At 37.4% G+C, this 24,883-nt stretch overlaps 1 protein-coding gene across 1 annotated transcript in view; it reads left to right on the forward strand.

Annotated features, from left to right (window-relative positions):
* LOC126252865 (luciferin sulfotransferase-like) overlaps positions 1 to 24,883 on the forward strand; it is a 439,717-nt gene that overhangs the window by 258,347 nt on the left and 156,487 nt on the right. Inside the window, exon 5 of the mRNA XM_049953820.1 lies at positions 4,315 to 4,435. Within this exon, the coding sequence (XP_049809777.1) occupies positions 4,315 to 4,435 (121 nt within the window). The remainder of the gene's footprint in view (positions 1 to 4,314; positions 4,436 to 24,883) is intronic.

Genomic DNA, 24,883 nt, shown 5'->3' on the forward strand with positions numbered 1-24,883 from the left:
TGTCATTCAACGATCTCGTCATTGTCGGAACTAGCATACACATTACAGTTTATGGGTCCACATAAAATCAACAGATTTTAGCCATGGAAAACCATGGAAAATGCAACTTCGGGCGTCAGATCTTTAGAAAACAATTCTCTGATAAGGTTGTGACGCATATTTGACCGTTTTCATTGCTATAATGCCCATAAGTGTCTTTGTTTAGCATCTGAATTCCACAGTTATATACGAGAATTTTAACTCACCCTTGCAGGCATTGTTGATGACAATCATTTCTAGTGTTTGATACTGTGAAATCAAGTTTATTCACGATAAAAAGATCTTATTGCACTGCACATTCCAAGCGATATTGCTTCTTTCTGACATTTTTGACTTTTTGGAATTGTGTTGAATTACACTCCCCATAGTTTAACATTCATTCCTGTTCGATCCTAAGAACAAGACCTAGGAACAGTAGCCAATATGAAAGACCCCCGACTAAATTTATGGTACTGTTAGCGGTCGAACAATGTAGCAGCCTAACTATGTTAAATGACCGAGAGCTAATGGAAAAGCGCTACTCGGTGTTTACTGCTATGGCAGTTGTTTCTTCCGAATTACGAGTGTACCAGCTAGATAGTCCTACACTCAAAGAAAAGAGGTTTCTTATTAATCGAAGTCACGAAAAGTATGCAGAAAGTGGATTTACACGTTCTCACTAATGCTAAATGGTCACTTTCACTGTCATACACTTCATTTCACGTTTAATCTTAGCACAGGTCGAATGTATTGAAATATTGTCACACGCTGCTGTAACGGTCTGCACAAGTTATCCTCACTACACTCCACAGGGCGGCGCAGCAGACGCGAATACGTAATAAAGACACTCTGTATTTATAATAACCCTTTGGTAAAAAAATTTTGTCATCATTCGGTATAATTCGATTTAATAGGTGTAAACCGACGGCTGTCGGGACACATATCCGGCACGGAATGTCTCCTCCTGCTAAATCATTACAACAGCAAAGTTATTGACTGAACTACATCTGACAACAATATCACTTCCTGGGCTCTCTCGGGCTTGACTATCGATTCTTGGCCCATCCTCAGACTGTGCAAATAAAACATGCTTATCTTTGAGTAACAGACCGTGGATCCCTCACAGACTCTTATTACAATGGTGACGTCATAGTACATAGTTTTATGCAAGGGGAGGTGCGATTCGCATTCATCAGAATATTTATTTATCACTTGTGTCTATCATATGTTAAGGAAATTAATGAATTCCTCATCTCCTTGAGTGTGCTCGCTTATCTTTAAGTCTTTGCCCTACATGAGGAATCCCAGGCATTAAACCCAGTTTTATCGCTGCTCTTCTCCTAAATGGATAAGTTCATTTTCCAAATCATATGAAATCCCTTCTACATTCGCCAATAAATGGTACTGCAGTCGTCTACACTTTAAGATGTATGAATTGTTACAACCTTTTGCCACAACAGAAAAATACTTATTTTCTCGAATACCAGTGCCCACTATTAGTCCTAAGAGCTAGCCCATGTCGTTCCATTTACGTCATTCACTCTTCTGGATTCAACTGCCTTTCCTGGCTTGTTTTGGTATCTTGTGTCCTCTTTAGACCCCGCTATTAAAATTTTCCTCGATCTGTCTTTTTTACCAAGTATCTTTACTTTCAAAATATTTTTCATTAATCTTTTATTCTTCAGTACACACCCCAGAAATCTTACCTTTCTCATTTCCGTTTCTTTTAGATGTTTTCATTACTCATTTATTTCCTATACAGTCTCCTGATTTGTTTCTCACTGAATCCAGCCCGCTCTAATGAACGTCCATGTCAAACATTACCTTGCTTCTAGTTACTGTAGACTTACTCCCCAGTCTGTCACCAACTTAGAATCATCAGATTTCTCCATTTATTTTAATTTAATCCGTTTCTTCATCGAGATGCTTATCCCTTTTTCAATAACATATTTTAAACAAGTTTGTTGAGGCATCCGTATCGGACTCCTTTCTCGACTTCAGGTGTGCAAATACTTCCATTATTATTTACTAGTGTGTATTGTACCTTCCACATTATGCAGATCAGTCATTTTCTTCCAGTGAATTTCCTATCTCCACACTGAATGAAATCATACTGACAGCATTTTGAAAACCAATAATGGCTATGAACGACTCCAAGTTCACCTCTAGTGAAACGGCAGCAGTGTTAAAATTGCTACCCTAGCACTAACATCTAAACGATCTTCCTTCAAACAAAGGATTTTATTGTTCCTTATGTTATTTTTATCGAACTGAGTAATATCTTTGTTGCTTGGGATCAAAGTTATATTATTACTATTACATTACATGTCCTGAGTACGGTAAGTCAATCATTTCACTCTTACTGAAGTCTTCAGAAATTCCCTCTCCTGGAAGCAGTTTTCAACGATATTTGACAAAGAACTGTTCAACATTTTGTAAACATTTTTGTACGAAAAATTAACCTTTAAATCGTACAGTTTTGCAGAACGATGTGTTGACCTCGGTCAATAATTTGTACCGTATGAGCCACACGTTATTCTGGTTTTGATTTCAATATATCGTAATAGAATTCTTGGAAGCAATAAAAATATGAAATCCCACCTTTAAAGAAGCTCTACTGGCATTTTAACAGGTGCAGACACCTTTTTCGGCCTCAGTCAGTAATTTAGTGAACCTCTAAAGGTTAGATGCATGACCGTAATTAATTACATAGACTTCCGCGGCCAGAGTCTACATTGTAAGAGTCACTGAAGGAAACGGGCTTGCTATACCGTAGATATGCCTGTACTTCATCTGTGGAAGCAGATGCTCCTGGTACAGCAAGAAATAGTCATTCCTGTGCTCCAAAAGAGAGGAAAATTGTGAAATTCTAACATCGTGATGATGTATTCCGCTAGAGTTGCGACCTTTCCAAACTGTGTGTGGTGCAATACACCGCGGTATATAGCGATAGAGTGACGAATTCTGCAAGGGTACATCATAACGGGCCAAAGTTTGGAGATATTACCATCTTTTTTCTGTCCTAGACTCAATCTGATGGTGATTTACAATGATATCTCACACTCATATCGTCGAATGCTGCCCCTGGGATCACATGTGATATAGTTTACAAAACACGTTTCGCTAAAACTGCATTATTGCTACCACCAATAAAAATAGGAGAAATGAGAAAACTACATTAAACCCATTAACACGATCAGATGTGAAGTTTTGTAATTAATAAGTGTTATACGAGTAGAATGTATTAAACTTGAATACGTGTTCTTGTTTTCTGTTTGGTTTATTTGCTGTTTGACCATTTTGAGGGGTACTAACTAGTGGCATTTTCGTTGATATTACGTAGAATTTTTTTCAGTCGCTCTGATTTCGTGTCTAATTTTAGACTTTTAATTTTAAGTTTCAGCCGAACATTATTGATATTTGATTAAAAATATCTTTGTGAAGAGTTCCCAGGCTTAGTTCCTAACTTGTTGATAGGAAATTGGGGTTTTTACATCCAGTTGCCGACAAGGTCATTAGAGATATAGCACAAGGTCGGTTGGGGAAGGATGGTGAAGAAAACTGGCTGTCACCTTTCAAAGAAAGCATGTCTAAATAAAGCAAAAAGATTAAAAATATGTGCGGTGTATATTAGCGTTTGCAGATCTTTCAAGTATCACAGTCGTCTACCTCAAGAAATACTGAAGGTATGAGTATTAAATGTTTGAGAAACAGTAAGTCTTGTGAATTTCCTTTAAAATTTCGTTCGAAAATTCATCGACACAGTTTTATCAAAAATGGACATTTTAGAAAGTTGTATCCTCTTGTATAAATTTCTCTGGATGCCCATGTACATAGCATTAATTGGGTTTTTGCATTGTTTTCACCTTTAACCACAGTATATCATGAGAGGACTGAGAAATGCACAGAGCTTCCCTCTGTGTAAACTGAATAACCAACTTCAGGAAAGTTCCAGACTTCCCAGAATCCACAAGCGGAACGCGCAGGCGAGGAAAATTATAAACCATAGTAGCTCGTAACTGATGTGGGAGCTGTTTAAACGAAAGAACAGCGCATAAAAATTTCATAGTGCAGTCAAATTTTAAAGGAAACACATTGTAAAACAGGTACGATGTGTTAAATACTGTAGCTGGCGCCCTATATAAAACACAGATCGAAACTAATATGTCTTATTAATACAAAAATAATTTTTTTCTGTTTTTCTTTCTTAAAGATCACATTTTAACATTTGTGATACGCTCTACACCTGTAACTACGTTGTCATTACCTCATAACTTACATTGGTTTGGTCATTAGATAATTTACGTGGCTCGGGATCCAAAGGACACGGCGTTATCATACTACCACCACCATCGTTTGTGGAATGGCTACACAGGAACTCTGGACGACTTCCTCGAGGCATTTATTCAGGATGCACGTAAGTAGACGTTCAGTCACTTCTTCTATTTGGTAATCGCCCAGCCAATGCAATATGCTGAAAAGTTGCTACTCCTTTCTCGTCTTCTTTTCCTTCGTTTCTTTCATCTCAGTTTTCGCCTCCTGTCGCTCTCTAATTCTTCTCTTCTTTGATTTTCCTCTTTCGTGTCAAACTGCCGTACTCGTTTTCTCCTTGTTCTTAAGTCACTTATATCCCAGATTAAGCTGAGAAATCAAATTTAAAAAAAAAGCAGGAATTTGTGAAAATAGTGGCAGTGTATTTTATGGAAGAACGAAAGGCAGAAGGAAATTAAGGACGAACCAATTTAATGCGAGAAGAATTAGAAGAACTGTCGAAGCAGCTTTAGCACTACAGCTAATAATATAAGGCAGGTCCAGGAAAAACCGGGAAACAAACATTACGAGCTGTGTTCGACAAACAGTGCGACACTTTTTTATGTCGGCCAGTTGCGGTTGAAAAAATTCAGAGTTTGTTGTAGGACATGGTGGAATATTCCCGCTTCAGCTCCTATAGTTTCTTGAAGTTCACATACGTTGCGGCGCTATACATAGCCTAACTATGGCGTCTGTAACAGAGATCCGCCATTGAGTTTTATTTTGACCTGTGTGATAAAATTCTGTATAGGTCAAACTGGTCGGAATTTCAATATTCGACACCGAGGACACATAAGAGAGAGCGGCAGTAACTCATCAACTTTCATCCACCACTTGAAAACGGAATGACGTACAGCGGACGATATAGAATGAGCTGTCAGGTTTTTACACACTGCACAAAGAGAATCACTTCTTGAAGGAATCATAATATATTCACACACACAAAATTACCTTCAAGAAATTCTACATGAACCGATTGTTTTAAAATACAAACATTACATAGAAACTGTTATGAAAATAGCGTTCCAAACACGAGGTGATTAAAAAAAAGAAAAAAATCTTCCAACGTATCAGAGATCATGTTACCACGTAATTAAAAATAACCACTGGAAATAACACGTTTAAGAATAAAACAACAACGTCGCGAAATTGTCACAAACCTCGCGCACCACAACACTGTCTGGCATAACCAGTTCCCAAAACACAGGATGATTAAACTACAAATGAGCGTAGAACCACATAAACATGAATTGTACAAGCAATATAACATAGCTGGTAGGGACAAAGGTATGACCTAAAGAATACCATAGAAGCAAACAGCTTATAACCGTATAATAGCGCTGACTCCACTCTCAATACAGCTGTCAAGAAACGTCATTACGAAATAAACTTCTGTAGTTCAACAAGTACACATATAACAGCTGCAGTAAAGGTTTGACACCTACTATAGCTCCAACAACATCAAAGGAGAAAACATATTCAGTAGTGTGGCAGCAATTGAGACATCGATGTCATACGGATGCGAAGACCACCTGATGCACGTAATAACCGTATTCTATAAGACGTTAAATTATCTGGTTAAAAATTTGGAACGTTGTACCAAACCATGTACTTTTTACAGATAACCTCAATATGGGAATCACGCCGAAATATGCCTATAGTAATAGTAACATGAAACACAGCAGTGTCTTGGTTTCATAACATAGTATATTATAACATAATAAGAGGTGACAGAGACATAAGACGAATTTACTTACTTAATAATTTATTTCCTGCATCCGTAGATGAGGTCGTTAACGCAGTGACCAGTGGCTCAGAGGTAGCAAATGAAATCCTAACGCTAGAAAAATTTTCGGTGTTTGCTTGGCATGCGTTACACATCAGTCAAAACTCCTAACCGTTGAAAAATCCATTTTTTGATTATTTTACTTTGTTAAACGAAGTATTTTGTTAGCGAAATGAAACTATTCTCGCCCTACATCTATCACTATGGTTTGCATTTTCAGAAAAATCTGTGAGCCTGCTGAGATTTCCACCATATTATTTCGGTTTCTACTATTCACTTTGTTCTTTTTTATTGTAAAGCAAGCACTTGATCTATTGTGCTGCGCCTTCGGAAACAGGATCAAAGCGTACTAATTATAAAATGTTTATTTACTTACCGAAATGTCAGTGTGAGTTAGATGTCGACAGTGTAGTAACTTACTCCTGTAAGTAAGCAATTCTGTTTATCGTTTTTTTTTCTTTACTGCAATTTTAGGTCTACTTTCTGAAAGACATGATGGACGCTGATTTGCCAAAATATATACGGTATTGCGTTCATAATAAGTATCGTGGCGGTAATAATAATTTTAATTATGTTCCGCATTAAGTTTATAGTGTTTTTGTAACTATGTTTCGAATATACTTATTTCACAGTGCAGGCATCTTGTTTTATTGGAAATTAGCAAATGAGCGTAGACAAATGGTTCATTGATAGAAGATGGTCGATATTGTAGGGAAACACAACCTACCACCGTCGCCGTAGAGTACCACCATTGAATTAGATTAAACCTTGTACTGTAGTGACTGGTTTCTATTACTGCTGGCCAAGCCTATAAAATCCTACATCTTCAATTCCCTGGTGAATCAATCTCTACTTTATTTAAATGGTGATACATTATTATACTTACAGATGATGTTATCAAAATTCATTGTTATTGGAAGTTTGGAAGTTAGGCTGCCTTATTAATACTCAGCTGCTGCTTTGTAGCAATATCGGTTTGCCTCATTCGTAAAACGGTGTAGTGTGCAGTTCGTGATCTTTCCCCATCTGTACATTGGTGAGGCCAGATATATGGCTGTTAGCATGGTGTTTATGTGGCAGGATTTGGGAGGCGAGGCAGCAGCGCCGGTTTCATTCTTTAACATTTGGCTAGTGTTAGTCCTTGAACATCACTCGTTAGGTGAATGAGTTTTTGACCAGTTTGATATTTAAGCGGCTATGGTGACAGACTTACACGTGGCTTATACTCTTTAACGTTTCTGCTGGTGAAAATTAAAAATTATTGAAGAAATTTCTCTCCAATTTTTCTTATCAAGCATGGAAGTAGGAAGAACTCCCAAAACAATAAATTTTTTCTTAGCAAGCACGGAAATAAGAAAAACTCCCTAAAGAATAAAATTTACTGAATGCTACGGAACTTCGAATACATCAGCTACCTACGTGAAAATAGTTTTCGGAAAATCTGCTTCTACTTCATCGCATATACGCGTGCTTAACTGTTTTTTTTTTTAAATATGCGTTACTCCATTGCTGGTATGACATATCTTTTGTGTCATTCGTAATTGACGTCCAGCCCGATAGCTGAATGTTCAGCGTGACGGACTGCAGTCCTAAGGGACGCGGGTTCGATCTCCGGCTGGGTCGGGGATTTTCTCCGCTCAGGGACTGGGTGTTGTGTTGTCTTCATCATCATTTCATCTTCATCCGGCGCGCAGGTCGCCCAATGTGCCGTCGAATGTAATAAGACCTGCACCGAGGCGGCCGGACCTGCCCCGTCGGGGGCCTCCTGGCCTATGACACCCAATGCTTGTTTCCATTTTCCATTCATAATTATTTAAATTCATTACTACCTGAATTCTATTCCTGTCAGTTAATAATTTATTTAATGTTTGTAATAACTGAAGTCAGTGACTGACAGGATTAAGCCATCTATTTTTATATTAATTTCTTCTCTTTACAAATGACTGCTTCGCATGTGATATTTTCTGTACTTCAGCCGCGCCCACGATGAGACACGATCGAGAGAGAGCCCAGGGCATTCCCTGGGGATTTCGGCTTGATTTTATGAGGAAGAAGGCATTTAATGAACTGTCTGCTAGCATCAGATAAACGCGCAACTCAAGCATTCTTCGTGGTGGGGAATTTAACGCTGCGTCCTGGCAGCTTTGCTCGAAATGCGGTCTGCGCAATATGAGGTTCAGGTCCACATTCACAGAAGTCGTACGGCGTACAGTGATGAACACATACACTCGTGGAGGACCTCAGCTTTGACAAGCAGTGCCGGCTGTCCTAACACATTCCACTGGAACTCGGTTTTGTCCTAATGGGTCGACTTCTGAGAATGCTATGCAGGCGGAAGTCAGAAACAGACAGAGATCTCCGCGTTAAACGAGAAGCGATGGCTGGCACTGTAGACAGGAATCCTTTCTTCTCTTCGTCAAGCAGCGGGCCAACTTTGTGGGACTACCTTATGCAGTGTGAACACCATCTTGTCCAAATAGGTTTTAGGTTGCTCCTGAGTGGTTAACCTTACAAAATAGCAGAGGAGGGGAAATCAGGACGCCGGCCTCGGAGGATTTTGGACGTTGAGACTGGTACGTACTGGTTCACTTAGAAAACTTAGCTGAAGAGAGGGAGTGCTGCTCAGAACTGTTGAGAACTGCACATGTAAAACCGAAACGACTCATTAATATTGTGAAACTTTACACAAGAGGAGAGATTGTTGCACTGTTAACAAAAGTACCACTGGCCAGCATTTTGCAGATGGTAATTTTGCATGTTGTAAGGCGTATGCTTCGCCGGCGATGGGCGAGGCATGACAGAATCTCTGACCAGAGAGTAGTTGTTGCTTGTCGCGTGTCTGCGCTTGACTGCGCTAGTCGACAGTAGAAGTGAGTCTGTAGTAGCGAGTCGGATACAGTAGTAGTCGGTCGGCTTTAGTAGCGAGTGGACAGTAGTAGTCTGGTGTAGTAGCGCGTCGGTAGTAGTCGGTCGGTTTTAGTAGCGAGTGGAGGGTTGTAGTCTGCGGGAGTCGTCATGCGTCGGCGGTGTGCTCTGCTCGCGACCCTGGTCAGGATTCTGGACGATGAGTATTGTTGTAGAAGGTAAAGAAGCAGCATTGCGCATATCTAATAATTTATGTTAATTGTAATTAATTTGTTCAAAAAAAATGCCCCAATAATAATTTTTTTATAAAGTAACACTTTTAAAGAAAAACATTCATTTCAATTTAAAGAACATTTCCAATGGATAGTCACTCCTTTCAATAATTATATATATATATATATATATATATATATATATATATATATATATACGCCAGCATAGCACGAAGCTGTGTCGAAGAATGTATAATTTAGAGCAGATATAAGTGCAGTTTTATTGAGGTAAGAATTTTTGTTTGTTTTATTCAGAATACAGGGCCGAAGGTCAGCGCTGCTGTCCTTATAAAATTTATCAGACATTATTATTTCTGTTAGGAGGTTACATTTCCTACATGGTTCATTATTTAATCAATATTATTGTGTGGGTTTATGGTCAATTTTCATTCCTTAATTTTTGTGGGGAGGTTACGCTTAGCACCATTTCCATTTATTATTTAATATATTTTGTGGGGAGGTTACACTTGGCGACATCCGGCCAGGATCGTATTTCTTTGTGAATCTTCTGATAAGTAGTCATATATCTGCTCTTATTTACTTAAATGTAACTAGCATTTGGCGCAACGCATTTACTAATTTGTCACTCTTTCCTCCTCAGACCATCGGCAATTTGTTGCTCTTTGTTATAATTGTTTGTTGCATTTTGCATTGTCTTTGTTTCGTTTGTGAATAATTTTGATTTGTGTAAAAATGCCGCGAAAAACTGTTAATAGTACATCGCGATGTATAATGAGTGAAATAGCCGACTCAAATAACTTGACCGATAGTACTTGCGACACGCAGTGTAATGATGACAATCCTCCATTTACAGACAATCAGTGCGTATTGATCACCAGTAATGATTTTAATGCTAATGATGAACAAATAAATTCAATTGTGACCTCTGTTAATTTAACGACAATTTATGACGTGGGGCGTTCTGTTGCAATGAGCGCTGCCCAGCTTGACACACCCGATTTGCAGGATTTACGTGACGAACGGATGATTTTTTTTAATGAAAACGAACAGTGTAATCAGAATGCGTCGGATTTATTTAATTCCGGTGTAATGACCAACAGTGCACATCCGATTGGCAAACCTTTTCAAGAATTACAGAATAACCAAATGGTTATACAAAACTTGACAAATGCAGACACACCACCACACAGGTCAGAGAAAAGAGCTGCTAAATTTGACCTGGATCAAGTTGTAGCATATTTGCTACAATTCAATGAACAACAGAACGACAATTATAAACAACTTAGTGAACAGAACAAACAACAGAATGATAAACAAGACAACAATCTCAAACAACTTAGTGAAAGTCTCAAACAACAAATCAATGAAATTAATGAAAAACAAGACAACCTTAATGAAAAATTAGACAACAATTCCAGACAGCTTAGTGAACAGATTACAGCCGTTGCTGCGCAATGTCATGATACTAAAGAAGAATTACGTGAGGAAATTGAGGCTTGTGCTAGGAAAAGTAGTGAAGAAATTAGATCTGTTGCTCAAGAACTAAGGGATATGCAAACAGCTCCAACAGAATCACTTAGAGAGGAAATTAGTGCAGTCGGTAAACAATGCTCTGAAAAAGCAACACAGTTACGCGACGAGTTTAAATTAATGACAGCAGAACTTTCACGCACGCTGGATGCAAAAGTAGACGCGAAATTCGACCAACAGAACAGTCAAATTGACGAACGTTTTAATCACCACCTACAAAACAGTGAAACGCGTTTCCGTAAATTTATACAAGAACAGAATAAAGTAAAGCGACAAGTCATGGAAACAATTACCGCACGGAGACAGGAAGATAAACGTCAATTGTCTATGAAAGCAAAAACATACGTAGACAACAATATTGCTACTGTATCAGACGAAATTAATACAATCAAACAGTTGAACACTGAATTGCGTGATGAAATTTCCGATCTTAAATCAAAAACAGATACACACATAGTAGATTTTCAAACAGTGACTGACAGACTCCAACAATTAGAACTAACACAGGATTCCGATGTCATAAGGGCTGACGTTAAAAAATAGAACGAAACCACACGTAAAATACAAAAACAAATTAATGCTTCTGACACTAAAAACGATGATCAGGTAAAAATACTGACTGAAAAATATGATGATTGGCCAGTCGTATTGACGTTATTGAAAGTAATAATGACAGCAAATCAGACGATACTTCACCGATTTCGTTTAATCAAACACCTGAATTCCAAAATTTACAGCAGACGATCAGTGAGATAGATTCGTCTAATAATACATTACGCAGGAAATTGTCAACTTTACAGCAAGAAGTAACAGAGATGAAAAATGTTTCAGCGTTTAATACATCACAGCAGACGCCACTTTGCGAACATTTGTCAGACTCACACAGTCAGTATAATTTAGGTAATTTACAGAGAGTACGTGACTTAGATTCCGAACAGTCACAGGCAAATAGATTCTCATACAATCCTGAACCTATTCAGACATACAGAGACGATAATTTTTATTACAAACATTTTCTGTTAGTGAGAAAATTTAAAGTATTTAAAAATGACAGAACACAGATTCACCCCTTGGATTGGATACAACAATTTAGCTTTGCTTTTCCACCGACTTGGCCTGTAACACATAAACTTGAATTTATTTGCTGTTTTTTGGAACGCGAACCGGCAACTCATATGAGACCGATCGCGAGACAATGCTACTCAGTAGAAGAATTTCAGAATGCTTTTCTGTCAGCGTATTGGTCGAAGACGACACAGCGCGGAATTAAAGATCAACTAATTTGTTTACCGAATTATGAGAACTCTAATTTTCCCAGTGTCACCCAATTTTTTGAACACATGGTCCAACAAAACCAGTACTTAAGTGAACCATTCAGTGAATCTGCACTTATTCAATTATGTATTTCTAAATTGCCACAATCATTAAGAGTGTCACTTTTAACAGGTCAGTAAAAGGAAAATATTTCGGTATTCAGAGATCTGTTACAGCTTTTGGAAGTGCAGCAATCGGATCATTCCTTTATAAACAAAAATTTTTCATATAATAACCAAGGTCAACAAACATACAGCAATTACGATCAGCCACGCAATTTCAATAGCAAAGCTAATAGACGCTTCAGGAACGAAAACTACCAGAACATTAATAACAGGCAAAATTTTAATTATCAGTATCGTCAAAATTATCAGCAACAGGAACCACATTTTGGTAACAATAGAGGTTTTTCTCGGCAACAGCAACAAAACCAACCGGTTAGCATACCTAACCAACAATGTAATGCACAAGGTCAACCAAGCTCTAATGTTTCGCCGCGTACGCGTATAGCGTCGGCCCCAACAAATAGTAATGCACAGCAGCAAGGGAATCAGTACGTACAGAAAACACACTATTTCAATTCCTAGCGCAATGCACCGTATAGAAATGACTATCATGATAGACGTAAAAATAATGAGTACAATTTTCAGCGTACATTTAATAACAGTCGATCTTATGAGCAGCAGAATCATCCACAACAACATATTATCATGAATGAACCAGACAGTAGGTATCACCCAGAACGTAATACGTCTGGAAGAAATAATAGAACAGTACAAATAGTGCAAATACCACAGCATCCTCCTGAAAATAATAACACGTCAGATAGAATTTGACTAGATACAGTACAGGTTGCATCTTCCAGCAACGTAAGCAATACTTCAGATACACAGAATCTTGTTCACGAAAATGTTATTACTTTTGACGACATCCGAGACACTCTTTTGCAGGAAAGACCAGTTGTCCAAAAAACCATTTCACACCCTGTCATCGAAGTTAAAATTGGATCATCGAAATTTTCTGCAGTAATCGATTCTGAATCACCTATGTCAGTTATAAATGAAGAAACTTTCTACGAGTGTAACAAAGAGAATAGCTATCCTACGTTACAATTAGGCAAAACGAAAGTAAAAGGAGCAGTATCTAGTAAAGGAGTAGGTGTAAAATTACAGACACATTTATCATTTTGTATTGCAGGTCATACGTTTCACTTAAATTTTTGGATTATTCCGTTATTGACGACAGACATTATTTTAGGTACGAATTTTCTGGTACAACACGATGCCATTATTGACTTTCAAAATTCCTATTTAATGTTGAAGGATGAAAATGTACAACTAGCTTTAGAATTTCAGCACTCTTTATCTGCAGAAGAACAAACAATTAATCGTACAGAGGTGATTTCCACATTACGTAACATAGACAGTAATTCCACATTGTTCACAGATACGTACGTACACAACTATAATACTCCAGACGAAGCCGAGTATGACGTCATACAGACGATTTCTGATAAAGTTAAACAGAGCAGTGCAAATACGGACGACGAACGCACGCAACTACACAAAATTCTTTTACAGCAAGCTTCAGTTTTTGACAACGTTCCTCGTACTATGTCCGGTTTTATGTATGAATTTCAAGTTAAACAGCACGACACATTTAAAGCCAAGCATTATCCCATTCCGTATATTCATAGAGAACAAGTCAAGAAAGAATTGCAAGCTATGCTTGACCAAGGAATTATTGTACCGGCAGTTAGTCCGTACATAAACCCGCTCCATATTGTTAAGAAAAAGCATGGTTCACTTCGCCTCGAACTTGATTCGCGTCACGTCAATGACATTATTATTGAAGAAACAGATCGCCCACAGACACTAGAAGAACTTTTACATAAATTTCATGGTACTGCTATTTATTACACATTAGATTTGAAATCGGGATTTTTGCAAATTCAGCTCCATCCGAGCTGCAGAAAGTACACAGCATTTCTCTGTTTTGGTGACTGTTATCAATTTTGTAAATTACCGTTCGGTTTAACAATTTCTTCAGCAGCTTCTTTCGCGGTTTGAATACAATCCTTCCGACAGAACTTAAAGACAGAATCACAACGTACGTAGACGACATTCTTATTGCAGAAGCTAACTGGTCTGAACACAATCTGATTCTTGAACGACTGTTACAAACTTTTCGTGTACAAGGACTCACAGTTAATCTCAGTAAATCGCACTTTGGTAAAACTTCTATAAAATTTCTTGGACATGTAATTTCATCAAAGGGCGTTACGCCTAACCTGAAAAAACTTCAAGCTTTGCGTGACATTACTGTTCCTACGACGAAGAAACAACTACGCAGTTTTTTGGGTGTAATTAACTTTTTTCGTAAATTTATTCATTACTCTGCTTTAGACACCCCTAGATTATGTCAATTGACAGGTAAAAACACTATTTGGTCCTGGGATAGGCAAGCACATTCTGAATTTGTGAACCTGAAAGAAGCTTTGTTGAATGCACCACTTTTATCGCACACAGATTTTACCAGAAATTTTTCCATTTCCAATGACAGTTCTAACACCGCTTTAGGTGTACATATTTTTCAGGAAATTGAAGAAGATGGTTGTACAGTGATTAAAAACATCGCTTTTGCGAGTCGCATTCTGTCACCTGCTGAACGAAATTATTCTGTTACAGAACTTGAAACATTATGTCTTGTATGGCCTTTTACCAGATTTAGGCATTTTCTTTATGGAAGACATACCACCGTTTACACAGACCATAGAGCTATACAGTTTTTACTTTCGGCCAAATTTACACACGACAGATTAAGCAGATGGAAACTTTATCTACAGGAATTTAATTTTACAATTGTTCACATTCCCGGCACACAAAATATTGTAGCAGACGCACTATCCCGTTCTCTCAGCAACAATCAGCAAGACATCGCAACCAACTTCTGCAAAGCAAATTTCAGCGTCATGTTCATTCAACAAGTTGCATTTGAAAATTTCATTTCGTCGTCATTACAAGACATAGCACAAGAGCAGAGTAAAGTCAACGTATGGAAAGAGATTAAACACCTTTGGCAAGATAGAAATAATGTTACCATCAGAAACCATTACACTGTACGCAATGACATTCTGTTTCGCCGCTCTCATCCTGACAGCAACAATTGGTTATTACGACGAGTTTTAGCGTCATGTAAAATCTGCCAGAAAGCTAAATCAGAAACGACTTCACATATTCCTCCAATACATCCCGTTGTACCTGTTCAATTAAGACACATGGCCGCTGTAGACATTTTTGGTCCGATTCCCAGAACTAATAGAGGTTTTTGCTACATCTTTGTCGCTGTTGAACTCACTTCAAAATTTGTTACCTTCACACCGTTACGCAAAGCTACTGCTAAAACTGTTTCGAAAGCATTTGTAAAACTTTTTCTATTTCATGTAGGGCATGTGTTGAAAGTAATTTCCGACTATGGATCACAGTTTCTATCTGCTGTATGGACACGTATGTTACGAGCAAGAAACATCTCTCCGATATATATATCCAGGTACCATGCTTCTTCGAACCCTTGTGAACGATTAATGAAAGAAATTGGTAAACTATGTAGAATTTACTGCCATAAAAGACATATTGATTGGGACACACACATAATCTCATTCCAGGATGTAATTAATTACATACCAAATGAATCTACTATGCTATCTCCGTCTGTTATACTGAAAAATGTTGAACTACCTAACAAAATTAAAGAATTAGTAACCTTTCCTACGTCTCGTCGACTTCGACACCATGAAATAATTGACATTGCGCTGAACAACATCAAACGTGCCGCAGAGCGCCGGAGAAGACAGCAAAAACAGGTTTGTATACGCCGTGACTTTCACATTGGACAGAAGATATTAGTACGTACACACTATTTATCCAATAGAGGAAAAGGTAGGTGCAGTAAATTTGAACTTCTATACGCAGGTCCATATCGGATTCGCAGCATTCCTCACCCCAATGTAGTACACGTCGAAACTTTGAGAACCAGAAAAACCAAAGGGAACCACCACATATCGAACATCAAACCTTTTATTGAATGAACATACTTTATGATTTATCACACTGTAATGCCATTTCCCAATTTTTTTATGACCACTTATGCAATTATAAACACATGAACACTTACTGATGATTATCGTATTTTTTCTTGGCAAGTGCCCGGCAAGGTAAGGTTAGCAGGTCGCTCTTCTTGTCGTTATACACCCTAGACCATGCATATTTTTCCAGATGAACTTACACATTTTATGACCACTTATGCAATTATATTTATGTGACTACTTACTGATGATTATCGTATTTTTTTTTTCTTGGCAAGTGTCCGGCAAGGTAAGGTTAGCAGGTCGCTCTTCTTGTCGTTACACATCAGACAGTGCATATTTTCCATTTTTTATGTATGTATGATTGTTTTCCTGTTTGTTTGTATGCACTATGAAGTAGTTAAGATATAACAAACACCAGTTGACTTTAACATTTTTGCCATATGATATCTCAACATCGTGACTACTTTACTTTTTTTGCTGCTACATTGTGATACACTGTGTACATTTTTGCTTCTGAACACTGTCGATGTTTTTGACATATTACGTTTTCTGTCATGCTATGCTGTATGCTCAATTATGTTACTATAAACCAGTTTTTATCTAATGGGTATATGAATTAAATGCAACACATTAATCTTTGTTCATCATTTTCAGAAAGAAATAACGTGTAAACGAAATAAATTAAACAGAAATGGGAATTTCACCTTCGTAATGAACGAAAGAGGATGCAATACCTCGTGATGAAGAGTAAATGGATCAGAATTAACAAGCATTAACAAGAATATACTATACACATCGTAGAATAGCAGTCTTAACTAATTTTTTCTTTCAGAATACGAGGCGATTGATGCAGGCTGTCAGACACAACTACACATCTTAGTTTTAGTGATGAAATATGCTAGAAATAAGGAATAGTTGTATAACGAATAATGAAGTGACTTTTTTGCAGATGATAATGAATGGTGATGAATAATGATGAAGAATATGCTACTATGGATAATGAAGTTTTTCTTTACAGGTGATGATAATAATGGAGTTATGATAATATGGATAATGAAGTTTTTTCTTTGCAGATGAAAATAATGATGAAGTTTATATATTTACTGTTAGTGAAGAGATGCTATGTAGTTATTTAAGTATTTGTTGCAGTTCGTTTTGACAGTATGTCTTATATCGCATGGTATGAAGGTTTTGGAAAGGACAGCTAGAGAACATATATTTTTTATACACATTTCACTACCTCTTAATTCGAAGTTCACTACTTTTCAGCATAATATGCGTTTCTTCTTTCAGTTTAATAACCCATTTTGTATATTTTGCAGGAGAAATTATTCATGAAATTAATGTGCTATAAGCAGTAGTTTATTAAACCTATGTCGTTTATGAATGTGATCACATATACTCTACTTGTTTCATAACCTTGCTACAGCTGACTCATGACGAATGACGTTCACATCTTCATTTGCAGCAATAACTCAAAAGCAAACAAAGGAATTACCAGTCCCAAATAATGCTACTAGTTTAAGAGAGTTCTGAGTAATACTGATCAGCTCTGAATAGTATGTCACTTCAATAATAACGTCTGAAAAATGCATAAAAAAAAGCTTTGTAACTGGCCAATGAATGCCACTGTTTATTGTAATAAGATGACATATGATGCCAATGATTACTATAATTAGATTAATTATGTATAAATGTTATGCCAATAATTAACTCATTTTGAATGATGACTTCTGAAACATACAAAAAAAATGCTTTGTAACTGGCCAATGAATGCCATTGATTATTGTAATAAGATGACCTATGATGCCAATTATTACTATAATTAAGTGAATTATGTTAATACTATGCCATTCATTAGCTTCTGTTTTGAATGATGACTTCTGATGGTTTGTAACTGGGCAATGAGTGCCAATAATTACTATATTCAGATAATTTATGAACATTATTCTGTAATACTACATACATGGTACAGAAATGTTCAGTAACTGGGCGATGAGTGCCACCAATTACTCAAATCAGTTGTTAGACTAGTGTAATTCTCAATGAAGACTACTATGTCCTTCACCTTCTGACCTAATTACCAGAAATTACTGTAATATCCATTTGTCCTGTCTCTCCTCATGATCATGGATCACTATATTTGGTTTTTGCACTAATTCTACGTTGGTCTACTTTACAAGAACATGGTGTTGACACGACATGCTGTCCACCACCTTGAGCGATGGAGATGTTATTATGGTCCCACTGTTTCGTGTACCTAGTGTACTACCAAAATGATAGCATGGAATATTATTACGACATTTCAGTGTCTTGGCTACACTGATTAATACTTCAAGGAAAAGAACTTCAGATTGTCTCACTTGGTGTTGTGCTTCTGTAGAAAGATATGGACTTTCAGTGCAGCTGCGTGCAAAATAAAGTGCTACAACCATGATGCAATCCTTCCCATTCATTTCCTAATTCTTGTAAAATGATAAAGACATATATACAGTGCGTGTGCACTGCATATCATTTGTTAACAAGATCAGTTGTCCTAAAAATACTAAAGACTTCTATAGTGCGTGTGCACTTTATTTCACTCCTTGATATGTTTATTTGTTGTAAAAATATTAGAGAGTTTTACAGTGTGTGTGCACTTTATGCCATTTGTACTCATTACGTATACATTTTGTGATTCCCAGATATGTTTTGTACTACAGTGCGTCAATTTGTCAATATGATTTGTACTCATTATCTTTATTTGTTGTAAAAATATTATAGAGTTTTACAGTGCATGTGCACTTTATGCCATTTGTACTCATTACGTATACATTTTGTGATTCCCAGATATGTTCTGTACTACAGTGCATGTGCACTTTCGTCATTTTGTTAACATGATTTGTATTCATTGCATATACATTTTGTGATTTGCTGATATGTTCTGAACTACAGTGCGTGTGCACTTTTGTCATTTCTCAATATGAATTGTACTCGTTGCCTATACATTTGTGATTGCCTGATATGTTCTGTACTCAGTGCATGTGCACTACATTTTATTTCATGTTCTGCACTTATATATATGTAAATATTTTGTATTTGTAAACTTAGTTAATTATGAAAAATTTGTTGCTCGTGGCAAGTCCAATTGACTCACCATCGCTGCCAAATTTTTGCCCCCCCCCCCCCCCCGGTGGAGGGTTATGTAAGGCGTATGCTTCGCCCGCAATGGGCGAGGCATGACAGAATCTCTGACCAGAGAGTAGTTTATTATTAGTTGTTGCTTGTCGCGTGTCTGCGCTTGACTGCGCTAGTCGACAGTAGAAGTGAGTCTGTAGTAGCGAGTCGGATACAGTAGTAGTCGGTCGGCTTTAGTAGCGAGTGGACAGTAGTAGTCTGGTGTAGTAGTGCGTCGGTAGTAGTCGGTCGGTTTCAGTAGCGAGTGGAGGGTTGTAGTCTGCGGGAGTCGTCATGCGTCGGCGGTGTGCTCTGCTCGCGACCCTGGTCAGGATTCTGGACGATGAGTATTGTTGTAGAAGGTAAAGAAGCAGCATTGCGCATATCTAATAATTTATGTTAATTGTAATTAATTTGTTCAAAAAAATGCCCCAATAATAATTTTTTTATAAAGTAACTCTTTTAAAGAGAAACATTCATTTCAATTTAAAGAACATTTCCAATTGATCATCACTCCTTTCAATAATTCAAAAAAAAAAAATATTCGCCAGCATTGCACGAAGCTGTGTCGAAGAATGTATAACTAAGAGCAGATATAATTGCAGTTTTATTGAGGTAAGAATTTTTGCTTGTTTTATTCAGAATACAGGGCCGAAGGTCAGCGCTGCTGTCCTTATAAAATTTATCAGACATTATTATTTGTGTTAGGAGGTTACATTTCCTACATGGTGCATTATTTAATCAATATTATTGTGTGGGTTTATGGTCAATTTTCATTCCTTAATTTTTGTGTGTGTGGGGGGGGGTTACGCTAGGCTCCAGTTTCCATTTTTATATTTAACAAATATTTTGCGGGGAGGTTACAATGTAGAATGGAGAATGTACTCAGATCCGGTTAAGAATTCTTCGGCTGTTTACCAAAAATGACACACTTCAGCTGGAGACCGGAACGATGTACTTAATCAGTGGACACGGAAGAGAGAACAGCGTTTGCATATCTATGGAAGGGCTGTGCTAGGAGTCTGGGGCTGATATGTTGCAGTCTGTAACAGATCACGGCGCTCGTAACTTCTCACAACCGAGTGCAGAATATGATGAGTAGCTGCGGCTAGGGCAAGAACGATAGGACAGTTACTAAAAATTTTGTAGGTGCATTGTTATTGTCGAATATGTTGTGTGAATCGTTTAATTTCTTTGGTCACTGAAGGCTCTCGCATGAATAGATCAGTGGTGTTATTTGCGAGTGGTAATTTTTCATTTTCTTGGAAGATTCAAATGAGATATACGCGTCTCGGATTTGTCTTCCCATAACTCAGTTTGTAATATTTCGTTTGTATAGGAACGCACCTCACTTAACCGCAGTTTTAATGATTTGAAGTAGTCAATGGAGGGTTACTTTCATTCTATGAATTAACAAAAACCTGTATTCAAATACTGTCCATGCGTTTGGCGTTTACAAACAGTATCGATCAACCCGGTTCACACTCACCATATTTTTTATTAAATTATCGAAGGTACTTTCACTAAATGATAACTTATAAAGACTATTATTGAATGAGCTAGTACACCTGTAGGGCATAAACGAAGTGGCCTACAACTCACCAGCAATAAACTTGAGTGTATTTATAGGATGTAGGTTAGACCGATCTGCCTTAGCAAACATCTGGTTGCTCGTGTCAGTGAGAAGCATTCCATTTGGCAATCATTAAATGTGAGTTAAGAACACCACCACATGACATTACCTCATAATTACAATTCCAAGCGAACGTCATTCGAGATAGCCTCTACTACTGTTGTACAAAGGTGAACCTTATGGACTCTGGGCCAGTGTTAGTTACTCGTAAAACGACGCGTAGAAGTAAACAGATCTTATTTGCTGCCCTGAAAAGGAATTCGATAACTGATTTTATATGTCGACGAGGAATGCGTAGAAGGGAGAGTATAGGTTCGAGTTCTCCAGTATCAGCATGGGACAGATTCATTACCGTTGTGAGTAGCCACAGTTCGGTCTTGCTGAGAAGGATCATATAAAGCGTGGCACCTCATATCACTATAAAAGGTTCCCGTCCATTTCTATATTTGCTCATACACTGTCTCAGATATCGTTAATGTGTACACCGCCTAAATGTTCATGATGGGATTTAAAATTAAAGCGAGTATTGTAACGAAACACTGGTTTCTACATTCTTTGACTTCACAGATCAAGGATGCCATAGTTTTAATATTTCTTCTTTCATACTAGCATGTGTCTACAGTTACCAGCGTAATATTGAAGGCGACATGTCATTACCAACTATTGTAGTTTGCTATGTATACATCGTATCTTATAGTTAACTTAAAGAAAATTACATATTAACAAATTGTTTGATGTTCATATTCACAACTTATGTAAATACGGTGGTGGTGGTGGTGGTGGTGGCACGTATAGTGCGCTCAACAGCATAGTCACCAGCGCCCATACTAATTTAATTGGTGGCTATATGCTCTCGAGCAAACGAATTAGAAATAGTTGCTGTCCATGGGAGACAGTAAATTCAACAGTTCAGCATGTTACATGACTGAAATGTTGTCACAACTTTTACTGACGATCAGCATCGCGGTTGGGGAGAGGTTATGGAAGACTCACTATACCAGACCTTATTAGAACCGACCATCAGTACATCGATTCGGCAAAACTTCTATTGCTTTGGTAAACAGACGTAGGAAAGAACGCCTAGATAACAGGGGTCGCCGTCAATTATTGAGAGTTGTTAGCAGAGAATATACAGGCCGCGGTGCTACAGATCACTCATCATATGTATAAAAATTTCTGTGCAGTCACATAATCGTTAGCAACTCCTTTGTGAGACTTGGCGATAATTTCTGATCTGTCCCTGTCTGGACAGTACTACCATTTACCGATCGTTTGTGTAACTGCGGTGAATGAGAAATCTCAGACATCTATGTGGCACTGTCAGTTAGCTATTGGGGTAACTAGAATAACGAGCCCACCAGAGGAGACAGGAACCACTCTAGTCCACAGAACACGAGGAGCAGACATGTGTTGTTTAAAAAGCAATACGAGTTGCCGCTGTCGTCAGGGAATATGTGAGACTCGTGTGTGTGACGGGAAGCGAGAAGTTTCAGAAGAGAAGAGTGCATATGAGGAGGAGCAAAATGCTGGTATACATTTAGTGTCCAGGTTAATAGGTACGCCTAACTGTTGCGACAATTTTCCTGTGGTAGTCGTTACTGTAACTCAGTAAAATAAACAAGATTTACGAAATTTCCATAGCGACGACTAAGAACTGTTATCTGATATAGCCATAAAGATTTTCATTTGTATTTCCATTTAAGAGGTCTTGTTACTTTCAGGACGACTCCGGACTGTTATCTGAACCAACCACCCAGAATTTTATCTTTATTATGTTCTTAACTCGTACCATTTGGATGCCAGGCTGTAGCATACAGGCAATGGCTGTCAGTGTCTTCTTACAGTGCCCCTTATTGTCAGTTTGAATTCGGTAGCTTATCTTTCGTACTGTTATTATTATTATTATTTCATTCCTTTCTCAGACGTTATGTCTGGTTAAAAATGGAAAGTGACGCGGACCTTGATCAAGCGTGACTTCCTTTTAACTGTACGGTACATGTTACATTGCATTTAGGAACTTTTGGGTAACTGAACATGTATCAATAATTACAGATTTCTGTAGTTGTATATATACGTTTGGATGTAGCTGTATTGTGTTGATGTACTGGTAGATATTTTGTGGTATGACTCCTGTAGTTGATAGCCACATGTCCTTGACTTCCTCAACGAGCTGGATGTATTTTTTCAATTTTTTCTCCTGTTTTCTTCTGTATATTTGTTGTATTGGGTATGGATATTTCGATTAGTTGTGTTAATTTCTTCTTTTTATTGGTGAGTATGATGTCAGGTTTGTTATGTGGTGTTGTTTTATCTGTTATAATGGTTCTGTTCCAGTATAATTTGTATTCATCATTCTCTAGTACATTTTGTGGTGCATACTTGTATGTGGGAACGCGTTGTTTTATTAGTTTATGTTGTATGGCAAGTTGTTGATGTATTATTTTTGCTACATTGTCATGTCTTCTGGGGTATTCTGTATTTGCTAGTGTTGTACATCCGCTTGTGATGTGATCTACTGTTTCTATTTCTTGTTTGCAAAGTCTGCATTTATCTGTTGTGGTATTGGGATGTTTAATAATATGCTTGATGTAATATTTGGTGTTTATTGTTTGATCCTGTATTGCAATCATGAATCCTTCCGTCTCACTGTATATATTGCCTTTTCTTAGCCATGTGTTGGATGCGTCTTGATCGATGTGTGGCTGTGTTAGATGATTCGGATGCTTCCCATGTACTGTTTTTTTTTCCAATTTACTTTCTTTGTATCTGCTGATGTGATGTGATTTAAAGGGTTGTAGAAGTGGTTATGAAATTGCAATGGTGTAGTCGATGCATTTATATGAGTGATTGCTTTGTGTATTTTGCTAGTTTATGCTCGTTCTATAAAGAATTTTCTTAAATTATCTACCTGTCCATAATGTAGGTTTTTTATGTCGATAAATCCCCTTCCTCCTTCCTTTCTGCTTAATGTGAATCTTTCTGTTGCTGCATGTATGTGACGTATTCTGTATTTGGGGTATTGTGATCGTGTAAGTGTATTGAGTGCTTCTAGTTCTGTGTTACTCCATTTCACTACTCCAAATGAATAGGTCAATATTGGTGTAGCATAAGTAGTTATAGCTTTTGTCTTGTTTCTTGCAGTCAATTCTGTTTTCAGTATTTTTGTTAGTCTTTGTCTATATTTCTCTTTTAGTTCTTCTTTAATATTTGTATTATCTATTCCTATTTTTTGCCTGTATCCGAGATATTTATAGGCATCTGTTTTTTCCATAGCTTCTGTGCAGTCACTGTGGTTATCCAATAAGTAATCTTCTTGTTTAGTGTGTTTTCCCTTTGACTATGCTGTTTTTCTTACATTTGTCTGTTCCAAAAGCCATATTTATATCATTGCTGAATACTTCTGTTATCTTTAGTAATTGGTTGAGTTGTTGATTTGTTGCTGCCAGTAGTTTTAGATCATCCATGTATAGCAAATGTGTGATTTTGTGTTGGTATGTTCCAGTAATATTATATCCATAATTCTTATTATTTAGCATGTTGGCTAGTGGGTTCAGAGCAAGGCAGAACCAGAAAGGACTTAATGAGTCTCCTTGGTATATTCCACGCTTAATCTGTATTGGCTTTGATGTTATTTTATTTGAATTTGTTTCGATATTAAGTGTGGTTTTCCAATTTTTCATTACTATGTTTAGGAACTGTATCAATTTAGGGTCTACTTTGTATATTTCCAATATCTGTAGTAACCATGTGTGGGGTACACTATCAAAAGCTTTTTGGTAATCAATGTATGCGTAGTGTAGTGACCTTTGTTTAGTTTTAGCTTGATATGTCACCTCTGCATCTATTATCAGTTGCTCTTTACATCCTCGTACTCCTTATAGCAGCCTTTTTGTTCCTCATTTATAATTTTGTTCTGTGTTGTATGTGTCATTAACTTCTGTGTATTGACT

Source organism: Schistocerca nitens, chromosome 4 (assembly GCF_023898315.1).
Source record: "Schistocerca nitens isolate TAMUIC-IGC-003100 chromosome 4, iqSchNite1.1, whole genome shotgun sequence".
NCBI lineage: Eukaryota > Metazoa > Arthropoda > Insecta > Orthoptera > Acrididae > Schistocerca > Schistocerca nitens.